At 52.5% G+C, this 13,179-nt stretch overlaps 1 protein-coding gene across 2 annotated transcripts in view; it reads left to right on the forward strand.

Annotated features, from left to right (window-relative positions):
- LSP1 (lymphocyte specific protein 1) overlaps nt 1-13,179 on the forward strand; it is a 53,359-nt gene that overhangs the window by 17,226 nt on the left and 22,954 nt on the right. For both annotated transcript variants that reach the window (XM_075047897.1, XM_075047898.1), the window contains exons 2-3: nt 9,199-9,351; nt 12,724-12,813. In XM_075047897.1, the coding sequence (XP_074903998.1) occupies nt 9,199-9,351; nt 12,724-12,813 (243 nt within the window). The remainder of the gene's footprint in view (nt 1-9,198; nt 9,352-12,723; nt 12,814-13,179) is intronic.

Genomic DNA, 13,179 nt, shown 5'->3' on the forward strand with positions numbered 1-13,179 from the left:
TGCGGGGGCTTTGCCCACCTCTGCGGGATGCCTTCCTTTCAGCCTGCATGCGATGTTTCCTGGAGCTCGCCAGGATGTGTCTCAGCAGGGAGGATGCTACTCCAATATTTCTGTCTTGACCTCCTGAGCGCTGAGCTGGGAACAAGGAGCTTGAAGTGTTTGGAAGGGCTGGATGGTGCTTCAAAGGGGGAGGACATTTTTCTGGGAGGTGTTTGATGGCAGGATGTGGTCTGGGCATGGTTTGTTGCCTGGGAGGTAGCTGCTGCCTCCGGGGGTTATTGCAGCATCTCTTTACTCCACCTCTCTCGTTTGTGGATAGGTATGGGGAGGGAGGAAAGCTTCTCGTGAAGAAGTGGGGCAGCTCTTTAGGGGGAGACGGGAAAAATGAAGGTGCAGAAATGAGCCAGTAGCAGAGCTGCTGCATGGGGAGAGGAGGGAGGGATCGTGGCATGGGGTTGGTGGGGGACACAGTGCCTTCATCAGTGCAATACATGATGAATTTGCAATGCTTTGCAATGCTGCCTCAACATTTCAGGAGGAGTTTATCATCCCTGCAGGGCTTTCCCACCATGGTGCTCCCCTTCCAGAATCCTCCCTATTTTGATGTTTTTATTAGTGGGCTTTTTTTTTTTTTTTTGTCCCTCTGCATCGCACTGCCAGGGCCAGGGCAGAGCTGATGGGCACCTTTGTGACCCCCACAAGTGGAGGGTGGATGGGAAGAGAGAGATGACCAGATGCTGCTGGTGGGGAGGAGTGGCCATGAGAGCCCTTTGGGCTAGACTGATTGCCTGGTGCTGGTGGGGCATGCCCAGGAGCGATGTCATCGCATTTTGCAAGCCTGGAAGGACCTGGGGCTTTGCAGCCCAGCTGAGCCATGGGCAGGGTGGGGGTAAGGGGCCAAGCCGATGCACGGCAGGTGCCCCCTCCCTGGGTGCCTTGTGGGATGCCCACCCTCTGCTTTCACTCCAAGGAGGGCAGCTCGTCCTTCTCTCTCCAGTTGCAGCGGCTCATCCACCCCCTCTGAGAACCCTGTGGACCCGTTCCCAGCTTTCTCCAGCCCTGGGGCTTGTTTCTTCAGGAGCACTCCACCTACCATTGACTTTTTCCAGAAGCCAGCTGATGGTCTTTTTTGCTTTAAGCCTCGCTTGTCTCAGACTTCTACCTGCTCTCAAGCCATTGGATATTTAGGGCCTGAGCTTGAGCCCGTGGAAATTTTGGGGAGCAGTAGTGAGCCTTTGAGCCCCTCAGGGCTGCAGCTGCAGGTTATCTGCATCCTCTGGTGGGTGGAGAAGGATCACCACATGTGTCTGAGCGTGGTTCAGCTGGGAAGGGCACTGGATGGGGATGCTGAGGTGTGAGGCTTTGCAGCTGGGTTGGTGTGTAAGAACAAATTTTCAGCTTCCAGACTTTTTTTCCTTCTCCCACCATTTGTATGCCTTAACTCTTTCGATGGAGAACGCCAAAACAGGCACCAAACTTCAGTAGCGCCATCCCTCAGCTCTATGGCGGGCAGAGAGACAGAGGGCAACCAGGGCTGCCAGGTGCCTCTGTACCATGGCAAGAGGCTAGCATGGCCATGCCCTTAAGCACAGGAGTTGCAATCAGTATTTCGGGGCAAAGACTGGTTTTTCTCATGAAGACTCACTGCCTTAGCGCAGCAGGGACCGAGGGCTTGCTGCTGACTCTGGTTCCTGTTGCAGCGCAACTCATCAGCAATGGCCATAAACGAATAGAGCCTCAACTCTCCCAGGGAGTGGAGCAGTGCATTCCCACGGCCTCCCTGCTGCCTCCTGCCAGTGCTCGGGTAGCAAACTCCCTCCTGCTGCCAGGGTCTGCAGGAGCTGGGGGGGACCGCATCACCCCAAGGGCTGCAAAATGAAGGACTCGCAGCCAAGCCAGCAGTGCTTATAAAGGCAGCATACCTGGTACGAATCTTACCCCTGCTTCAAGCCAGGATTAAAAGTAAGGCTATCGCTTGCCTCCTTAGGCTCAGACTTATTTTCCAGCATGAGTGTATCAAGAAGGATGCTGTCTGACTGTAGCCAAGACACTGAGGCTATGGAGGCTTGCTTCCCTCTCAGAGGGGGGAAAAATAAACTACAAAAGCTGGGTAAGGCAATCTGAACCTCTCTGACAAGTCTATTTTCTCCTCTGGTGTGCTTCCTTCTTGCAAAAACAGAGCTCAGACTTCTTGCTCTTTAGAAAAAACTGATTTCTTGAACCTTAGGACTGAGATGGAGAGACCGTGAGAAAGGGCTGTGGTTTGAGGTCCTATGCAGCACTGATTTCTCACACCTACTGAATACCGTGGAGCGCTGGGAGGGCTTGAACTCCAGGCCTTTCCTCCCCCCCGCCAAATTCCTGACCGGTGATGTTAATACATTATCGCACCAGCCTATCTGTGTGCTAAGCACCCATGGTCCTGGGGGTACAATCCATCATCTTGTAAAGGATTCAGTGGGATTCTGTCTGCTATGATTAAAACCAATAATAATAAAAAGAAACAGTCTTTCCCATCGGCTGCTTCGTGCCTCTATGAGTGAGCTGTGCGTTACCAACAGCATCTGGAAGCATGGACCATGCCCTGTGCCTTTCTGGAGCTGCTGTCCTGTGAGAGGCAGGAGGGGACAGATGAGTCTTGTGATGAAGGACCAGCCCTGCCTGCACCCCTCCTCCGAGGTCTACTCCTGCCATTCACCACCAGCTTTCTCAAATGTCTCTTGTTTTGCTTGTGGAAGCGGTAAATTACCAGCTTGGGGCTTTCCCTGCCCGTCATGCCACAGTGACAGGTCAATCTTTGCCGGGAATTTAATTAAGGCTAAACCAGGCAGAGTTTTATACCTGGCACGTGTGGCTGCATGGCTGCACATCTGCACATCCCTCTTTGAACAGAAGTGGGATGTGCTTTTGTGGAGATAACATAAGATTCATTTAAAAAAAGAAGAGTTACTTTTGTTTTTAAAGGGGAGATAGGTCTTTGCCATGCTGCATGTGGTTTTTCTTCCATTTCTGCTTGATGAAAGTTTGGGCCGTATCATATTCTGTTCAGACGCCTTGGTGTGTCCTTATCACCCCATGCATGATACCTTTCCACACCCCCCCAGCTCCAGTGGGTCGGCGGGTACAGGCTCTGTGCCTGCCCCTGGGTGTGAAGTGGCTCTATCCTGCTGTTCGCATCTTGAAGGAGAGCTGTGATTTATAGGAGAAACGGGGAGACGTGGCTGAGACTGCGCAGCTATGGGTGGGGTGGGGAAACTTGGTATGAGAAAAAGGCTGAGGGTGAAGCATATATATGCATTTTTTCCTTGCCCCCCCGCCCCCCTCTTGTTCAAACTGTGTAGCCTGGACTCTGAATGGAGCAATGCAGCTGAGGAATTACATGAATGTATGGGAGGGAGAGGCTTGTGCAGCATCTCTGGCTGCCTTTGACTGACAAGCTGATCTTTCAGAGCTAGGATAACCATCTCCCTCGAGACTAGGCTGAAATAAAGTCCAGGCTGTGACATAATAGTTTTTGATTTTATTTCTTTTCCCAGTCTCCCTGTATCGTACTGCTATCCATACCCCCTTCCTTATCCAATGGGATGATTACCTAGCTGTAGTCTTTGCTACAAAGCCATATTACTCCTAAGCCACAGAAACCCATCTATCAAGAAGCGTTAACTGTTGCTTGTTCTCTGACTCAGTGATGGCTGTACCGTAGATGCTTTGCCAGCCCATGTCCCCTGGTAGCAGGGAGCACAGCTGTGGTCGCTGGTATTCAGCAGCGGCCTCTTGGCAGAGTATTAATGAGGGGTTGGGATGCCAGCTGGACCTCCGCTCCATACCCTATGTCTTCCTAGCTTCGTGGTGACCTTAGACAAGCCCTTGGGCTTAGGGTCAGGTTTCTGAAGGTGTCTTGATAGGTGGAGGTAAACCTGGGTCTTAGAGGGATCTTCGGAAAGGGCCGAGATGCTGAACTTGGATGCCTAACACCGGTGCTTGTGGTGTGAGGCATCCCCTGGGACACTGCTTTGAGCCAGGGCATATGTGATTTGCCTGGATGGAGAGAAACTGAGCCATGGCAGCATGACCATGCGTTGCATGCAAATGTCCTCAGCCCATGACTTCTGCGGTGGCCTTACCCCAGTTGTCCCGAATGACGTGAGTGGAGGCGTTATCTGGGTATTGCAGCATACTGTCACACAGATCCATTATATGCCGTTTATATGAGATTAATAAGTGATTAATTTGTTGGTGGAAGGTCAAGTGGGTAAGGGAGATGCTCCATTGTAGCCTTCTGAAGGTGTCCTCTTCCATTTCATGTGACAGGGTGAGCCGCACATCTCCATACACCTGCCAATCATGTCTGGGCCCTTTATAAACTGGTGATAAATGCAATATGAAATAAAGCCTGGCAGCTCTGCTTGGCAGCAGACTGAACTTGTTGACCGTCCTAGGCCATGTTCTGCACCGATATTGTGTCTGGCACTGTGACAAGGTAATGGAGGCTGCAATGGATTACGTGGGAAGGTGAAAGTCCCTTGCATAGTTTTCTGGCATCTCCCTTTCCCCTAACCTCAACAGAGAGGCCAATGGGATGGCTGCCGAGGGATGCAGGGTCACCCTTCCCAGTTCTTCTCTAGTTCATGCAGCCCCATCTCTTGCGGGTGGTATTTTCAGCAGAGGTAGACACTGTTGCTTTCGCAGGTGATGGGGCAATATATCCTCTGGGAAACAGCAGCCGTCATGCTAGGGGTTGCACATGGCTCCTCCTAAACCTTGTTCCCAAAACCTCTTCCCTCGTGAACCCTGGCTCTGCAGAGGCAGCCTGCCCGACAGAGGCAGCAACCAAAGTCAACACTGTCCTGGCCCAGTACCCCGGCGAGCTCAGGAGACAGGAATGTCCAATGTGCTGGTAGAGGGTTCCTGGGTTTTTCTGGCACAGGTCTGCAAAGCCCAAAGCCTCTGGGAGGCATTTCATTTTCCTTTCTGGAATTAGCTTTAGTGCTGAAGGTTGGATTTGGGCCAGCAAAGCTTCCTTTGAGCCGTTGGCCGTGCAAATGACTCCTCGAGTCTGCAGCGTTTCCCTTAAACACAGCTCATCTGGTGCCAGAAATTTCCCTCGCCTGAATATTATAATCTCCTCAAGTGCCGGTGAGGAATTGCCCAAAGGAAACGTGACCTTTCCAGCAATGCTGACTTGTCTGGAGCGGGCATTCGTGGCCATGTGGAACAGTGCAACCAGAGTGCGGGTGCTTGTATTGTTCTGCAGGAGGAGGTGTTTTTTAGGGCAAATGGAAATAAAACCTCTCCCTTGGCTGGGGGTCTGGAGAGGGGTGAAGTCAAGAGCTGGATCTGAAATGGGCAGCCAGCCCCAGTCAGAGCAGAAGTCTGAGCATCGCAGACGCTTGGCAAGCGGCGACTCCGTGGCCAAAGCTGAACCGAGGTGCTTTCCGCCTGTCCTTAGACCTGCCAGATCTCCTCACCTCCTCAGGAAGAGATAAACCCCTTCCACAAAGAGTGTTTTGCCCCAAACTAAGACCTCCAAAAGCTGTTGGCAGAGATGTAGGGACTGCATAAGAGAAAAGATAAGGCCCTGTAATGAGGTCTTGGTGGATCAAGCCTTGCCGCAGCTCCTGGCTGCTGCGGCAACAAAGTGGTCTCTCTACCCTTCCTCCCTCCCTTCTCCAGTCCCCCTAATGTTTACGTGAGGGGGGAATTTCCTTTCACCTCACATGAAAATCCCTCTATATAGGCAGGTGACTGGATGCAGGATTGTAACATGCTGTAGCTCATCTTGCAAGTCTTCAAGCTTCAAGTCTTGCTTTCCATTTCCCCATCCTGTGTTGGGTGAAATGGAGAGCTCTCAGTCCCACCAGCAGCTATGAGCCTGCCTCTTCCCAAAATTTCCCCAGCTTGGGACCGACCTGGGAAAGTGCTGGCTAGAGGTGAAGGCAGCGGTACGTGGTATCAGCCCAATCCTGAAGTGCTGGGTAATTATGTCTAGAAACGGGAAAGATGGTTGTGCAATACCACTGTGGGCTGAGCACGTTGAGTTACGACATGTGATTGTGAGCAATTAGAGCAAATGGGAGACCATGGCCCCTTCTTAGAAAACGGAACCGTTTGGAAATTAAATCTTTCCACCTTTTTGCTTTGAAAGGCAATTTAACAGCTGACCCCCTCCTCGCACTTGGGCTTGTCCAAATTGGAATGGCACATTCTGTCTGCAGTCCAACAAACCCCTATAGCTGACCGAAACGCAAGGACTTTGGCAAGGTTTAGTTTGTCATTTGTTTGGGTTTTTTTTTGTTTGTTTTTCACTGAAGACAAATATTTGTGTGCTAGGTCAGTCAAAAAGGAATCGTCCTTTTTCCTCTGCTTGTCGGTGTGACTACTGAACCTCCAAGTGTCACTTATTAAACCTTGCTCTGCTGCCAGCCTGTTTGAGCGTGAGAGAGAGCTCTGAATTCGCTAATAAACTGGTTTTAGGTGTTTGCTGGAGGGTGCTGATATTTCTGAACCCAGGGTGAGTGGGGGCTTGCTGGGGGCTCTATCAGCAGCCCTTACTGCTGAGAGGAGCAGGCAGGGATCTCCCAGCATTGCAGCCCCACCATGATGCTCAGTGTGTCTGAGCCGCATCCCAGCACGGCGGCGGGCAGCTTGGAGGCAGGTTCGCTCTGTGGCAAAGGGAGCTGGGAAAGATGTTTCCCTGCTTTTGCAGAAAAATCCTTCTCCCCAAAACGGTCGCCCCCGGCTCTGTCCTCAGCCTGTTCGGAGGATGCAGGGACAGAATAGCGAGCCGGTGAGGTCATGGGGAGAGAGTTAGTCACATCCAACTGGGAAAGGGAGAGGGCTGCCAACCACCGTTGCTCTCACACCATGGAAGGCTCGCATGGTTCGGAGGGGACAGGAGCCAGGGGTTGGTGCAGCGCTGCCTCTGCAGCGGCTTCCCAAGGAGCTGGGGGAGGGGTTGGAGGAAATAAATCGAAATCCAATTTGTTCTGGCATAAACATGGACCTTGCTTCTTGTAACTGGGGCGATATGGGTGAGAGGGGGTTAAGAGCCTTTCCAAATCGGAGACTATCTGGAGCTGTCACACAAGGGAGGGAGATCATGGCAGAGTTTAATGAATGACTTCATTTATATATTAAAAAAAACCCAACACAACAACATGGTGGCTTCCTGCCAGGCCCACAGACAAGGGTTTCTATGGGAACCTGGGGGAAAACAATAAATAGGAGTGTGGGATGAGTAGGGAAGGGAGGAGGGGAGCCCGGACTTCGGTCTGGGTCCGTTTTTTTCCCCATGGAGAGCAAGGTGGCAAGGGGTGATGAGGGGGGAGAAGGGGAAAGAGTGGCTGAATTTGCTGCTTTCAGAAAGACCCCACCCAAAATAAGGCAGGTAGTAATTACACCGTGGCAAAGCGGTCTCTTGGCCTAGTCCTGGGATGTGCTTCGTTCCCTGCTCCCCCGTGGGCTCAGCAGGGATGGGGGACCTGTCTCCATCTGGCTCTGCATCCTGGCTCTGCTGCCTCAGGGGAGGTGGGTGTTCGGGTGGGCAGGGATGCGGGGTGACCCCCAGGTTCCTGCCAGGGTGGTGGTGGGACCACTCCGCAAAGGGATGCTACTGGGGCTAAGCTCGGCAGTCCTGCCAGGATTGCCGAGTAAAATAGGCTCTGAGTGAGTCTCCCCTGGAAAGGTTGACAAGGTTCATAGTGTAATTAGAAAAGCCAAATTTTTCTTTAACAAAATGTCTCCATTAATCCCAACTTTTTTTTTTTTCTCTTTCCTTTGCTGTGAGGGGGGGAGATCTGTCGTGACCCTCAAATGAAAACAGCATCTCGGTGAGGCCCTCTCATATGGTTCATAGTCCAGGCTGTGGGCAAAGCTGGGCAGGCTGGCAGAGTGGCAATTCTGGGGTCAGCTGAAACCTGCCGCTTGTTCACTCAAACTGGGCTGAGACGAGTCTCAACTAAGGCATTTTTGTTTTCTTTCTTTCTTTCTTTCTTTCTTTCTTTCTTTCTTTCTTTCTTTCTTTCTTTCTTTCTTTCTCTTTTCCTTTCTTTCTTTCTTTCTCTTTTCCTTTCCACAAGCTCTTTGCCCCAGTCAGAGCTGATACTACACCTTATCTCCTACTGATCAGGTTCATCTTACGGGGACTGCAGTCCTCAGGGCATGCCCGAAGGTGTGGGAGGCACAGGTCGAGCTGAGTCCTGCCGCTCACAGGAGAACGCCTTCCCAACACCCATGCGCGTGTGTTGCACAAGAGCATTACTGTAAACACCAGGGGAAACAGCCTTCATGGTCTGCTTTGGACCTGGCCGAGCCAAGCAACTGCCCCAGCATCAGCCCTGGGTACCACAAGTTAGACCTGCCCTGCTCCAGCTGCCATCGCGGGCCCTTGGGGTGAGCGGTGACCGTGCTGTGGCGGCGTGTCCCTTTCTGCCTGCATCCCTGCTGGTGCCACTAGCGGTGGAGTGGGAGCCGATCCTGCATGGGGACCAGCATTATCGCCGGAGGAGGAATATGGCAGCTGCCTTATCACTTCCCTGGGGATGCGAGAGGCCGTTCTGCTGACAGAGGTGTTGTTATCCGCTGGCTGAGATGTCTGGGAGAAGCCAGGGCAGGTTTTTCTTCTCTGCAGGGGAGGAAGGAAGCTGGGCAGGATAGAGCAGGACACAGCCGCTGCCCTCCACCACTGTTCCTTCTGCTCCTGGTCAGGCAGGAACAGGTCAACTGCTTAAGAAAACTGATCCCCAGGGTGCAGATCTTGCCCTCCTTGGGCCAAAGCTTGAGGTGGGGGTGTGGGATTTCTTGCAGCACTCCAAGACCCTTTACAAACCCCTCCTAGGGTGCAAAGCTGCTTTGCAGGGAATGGTGCTTCTCAGTGGGCTTCCAGCCCACAGGAAGGTGGCTGGGCTGGCAGGAGTGGGATACGCACCACATCTTCCTCAGGGTTGGGAAAGGCTCTCCTGCACCCCTCTCCCAATCTGTGTGTCCCACCTTTTCCTTGCACATCAGTCGGTCCTGCTGCAGAGCCATGCTGATGGAGGCAGGGATGCCGCTTTGAGGAGCGCTGCTCATGGTGGGAGCGCTCCTCTGCAGGAGCCCCCCGCTTGCCAGGGGGAGCCCAGGCACCTCGGGGGATTATTGCCAGGTTTCACAGGCACTGCCCAACGGCGTTAAGGATGGATTTTCCCTCTGGCTTGGCAGGCTGACAGCGCAGTGGAGCGTGGAAGACGAGGAGGAGGCGGCAAGAGAGCGGCGGCGGCGGGAGCGGGAGAAGCAGTTGAGGTCCCAGGCCGAAGAGGGCTTGAACAGCACCGTCTCCTGCTCAGAGAGCGTGGGTCCGGCACAGGAAAACCAGTAAGAAATACCCATGGATAAATCCTTCAGTGACACACTCTCTCCTTGCAGCAAAACCCTCCTACATCCACAGAGAGGGTGTCTCTGTTGTTCGGGGTGGTTTGGGGAGATGGGGAAGTTCCCTAATAGGTTTGGGTTGGGGGATTTAGCCCAGATTAACAAATAGTGTGTTTCTAGCTTGGGCAGAAAAAGCCAGAATCCCTGCTTTGCTCTTTTTTTTTTGACTGGGGGCTGGGTGTTCTACTGCCCTGAGAGTTTAAACTAGGACAGCTTGGGTAAAAGTGAGCTCAGGCAGGGAGTCCCCATCACCAGGGATTTCAGTGCTGGGTTAAATTTCAGCTTGTGAATCATCCTACGCTGAAACTGATGGAAGTTCCCGATACGTGCGAAGACAGACACGTGCCTGAGGATGTGATGCACAACCCTGGGCAGATCATGGTGCTGGCGGCCAAGCAAGTGATCACCTCTCCTGGCTGGGCTCCTCACTCTTCCCTTGGAGGATGCTGCCCCAGCAGTGGGGAGCATGGAGCAGCTCCTGAGTTGGTGCAGTTCACAGCTCCAAGGGTTGAAGTTTAACTTGATGCTTTAATGGAGCAGGTCCTAAATGGAAGTAGCTCAGGAGGCATTTATGGAGAATCTGAGCTATCTGCTGTCAGTGAGGAAACCCGTGGAGAAGAGATAGGATGACCAGTCATGTCCCCAGCATCCCACCACAGCATCCCACTGCAGCCTCCCTGTGTCCCCGGCACAGCAGCCCAAGTGCAGTGCAGCACTGAGGCTGGCACAAAAACCAGTCTGCACTCTGAGTTGCCAAACTCTGTCTTGAAGACCCCAGTCTTCCCACTATTCATGTGTTCAACTTATTTCTAAATATATTAAACACAATGGAAAAGTGGCGGCAGGATTTGGGGTTTTGGTCAGAGAGAAGCAGCAGCTTCATTTTACTGGAAAACAGCAAAAGCTGTTTATAAAAATCTACTTTCAAAATTATTCAGGACTCTTTTTTTTTTTTTTTGTCTAAAAATGTTGCAAAGAAGCTTAAAATTTTTTTGTAGAAATACACCCAGTGATATTCAGCAGACAAAACCACTGCAGTCTGCCCTAAAAGTAAACAGAAGCTCTAGAAAGTAATAGTAATCATTAGCTTTTCCAAACCCCTCTTCACACAGGGGCTGGAAAATAATTTGTAAAGGTCTTTAAAATGGCAGACAAGATCTCCGGTCTCTGCTTTACCGGGAGATGCTGTGAGTGCCCTTGGGCACAGAGCAGCGTGCTGCAGCCCCAGTAACCTAGCTTGCAGGCTCTGGTCCTGTGGGCATAGGCACAGACACGCTGCTGGCCCCATGGGACCGTTGGCATTGCCGAAATTTAATTGAGTGCTTAAGCATCTGCGAAGGGGGCCATGACAAACAGAACGACTCCTAAAATAAGGCGTTTTGCTCCCCACTCCACGATGCTTGATCTTGCTGGGCCAGGCTTCACCAGAAGGATGTTTCTTCTCTGGCCATCCCCTGGTTTCTTCTGCAGCTGCTGACGGCCACCTGGGCTTGCTCATGCAGCCGGGGTCAGCCCTGGCTATTAATCTTCCGCAAAGCTTTGCTCTCTCTTGTGTAAACACTGTCCGCTCCTTCCCTCAGCTCTTCCCACGCTGGGATTCATCCCATCCATGTTACTCCTGTTTGTGCAAACCCACCCTCGGCATTTCCTTGCACCAAAGGGACAGAGCAAAGCTCCTCTCCTCCCTTCCCCCCACTAAAAAAAAGAGAAATAACCTGCAAAACAGCAGGTTTGCAGGAAAGACATATGTGGCCTTGGGACCCACAGGGATGGATATCAGCTTAAGCGGTGCTGATGGGGCTGTGCTGGCTTGGTGCTTCCCCTGGGGCCATGTTTGCAGAGGGGCACAGGGAAGCGACCAGTTTTCAAACACATTTGGCCAGTCTCCCTTGCTCCCCGGGAGCTTTTCTGATAGCCTGAGCACATGTCTGTGGCCAGGGCCACAAATACTGGAGCAATTCTGCCTTGGGCATCGTCAACGCTGCAGCTCGCCTGAAGCCTTGACCAGGGACTCAGCAGATCCATAGTCCCATCCTGGCTCCACATCAGATTTCCTGAGTGTTCCTGGGGCATCCACAAGCTACTGCTACACATGCAGTGGAAAATAACCCAGCCTGGGCTGCAGTGTCCTAGACCTACGTGGCATCACTGCTCGGCAGTCTAAGGGGATGCTGAAGTGCGGCAGGAGCTGGGCTGTGCTCAAACTTGTGGCTGAGCAGCCATTTTTGGTGCACACTGCCTGCTACCCTCCCTGGTGAGGGCACGTGTTTTTTGTAAACCCTCAGCTCTTGCAGTCAGTTCAAAATGAGACTCCCAAATCTCAGAGAAATGCCCTATATTTCAAGCCACTGACATCATGGAGGAGGCTAAGCATCTCGTGACACCTCCTAAGAGCCCAGAAAGGCAAAGAAAAGACTCACCCACATTTATTATGTATTTTGATCCTCTGAGTTTTAAACTAATCTGTGAGTCCCACATCCTAATTCCCATTCCCAGGTGATGTGACAGCCCTGCATCCTAAAACCACCCGTGAAGCCACCTCCTCAGGCCAATGCCTGCAACGTGGCTGCCCACCCAGGACCCCCAGCCAGGAGGCTAGTCTCCTTGTGAACGCAGGGAAAGAAATAGGAAAAACCCAACAAGCCCCACGCAAGGCCAGTCCGCATCTGGCACCAGCAGCTGTGTGCTCTGGGAGGGCTGCGGCTCTATACAGCAGTAGAGTATTCACAGGCAGGGAGCCAGAGTCATCCAAGTGCATGTGACTGGCTCAAAGCTGGACGGGAATGTGAGGATCCAACCCAGAACTTGAGCCAGTGTCCTAATCTCTGGGTCTTCATGCCTTCTTCATCCAGCAATCTGTTCAGGCCAGCTCCTGCTGATGTCTTTTCTATGGGGACAAGCAGCAACCGAGTTTGAAACACCTCTGGTCCAAACAAGCTAGGGCCAGCTCCAGTGCAGAAGAAAACCAGGGACTTTTTGGTTTTGTTGTGCTGCTTGTCTTTTGCTTGCCTGTGCATGGTCCCAGAGACCAAGCAGGCAGCAGGGTGCTCCTGCTAGAGACATGGAGCTGCTCCTTCTTCATCTTGCAGTGATGCCCCAAGAGACTCCCTCTGTACAAGGGTGCTCCTAAGCTCATGGCAAAGGTGTCTTTCCTGTAATGGAGAACAAGGCTTCAAGGGGGATTTGGGAGCAGCTGGAGGAAAGAAGATGCAATAGCTGGAGGGAGAGAAGGGCGGTATCAAGCTGGGGCTCTTTCAGGTCAGGTTTGGGGTTTTTTAGCATCTCATTCTAATTTTCCTTCTTGCTGTGTTTCAGCTATGACTTTAAGCCATCCGGGACTTCAGAGCTGGAGGAGGATGAGGGGTTCAGTGACTGGTCCCAGAAGCTCGAGCAGCGCAAACAGAGGTGGGTATGACACAGTCGGACCGAGGGGAGGGGAACCAACATGCCCAACAAAAGGATAGTCCCTGAGGAGGGGTGACCAAGCCCAGGTCAAGCCTAGCATGCATAAGAAAAAGGCCAGAGGCTGGAGCATCAGCAGGACAGTACGGGCCCCGCACGGCTGGGATGGATGCTCTTCACCTGCCATTTGGGCTAGTGGGGAGGAACAGGCTCAGGGACTGCCCCAGGCTTTGGGGATGTTTGGATTGAGCTTTGCACTCCAAGCAAGGGCAGCCTGCCAGGACGCCTGGGTTTGGAGGAGTGACAACAGTGGATTTAAGCCACCTGAGCTGCTGCAGGGGTTGAAGTGGCCCCTAACATAATCCAGGC

This window comes from Buteo buteo, chromosome 16 (genome assembly GCF_964188355.1).
Source record: "Buteo buteo chromosome 16, bButBut1.hap1.1, whole genome shotgun sequence".
Taxonomy (NCBI): Eukaryota; Metazoa; Chordata; class Aves; order Accipitriformes; family Accipitridae; genus Buteo; species Buteo buteo.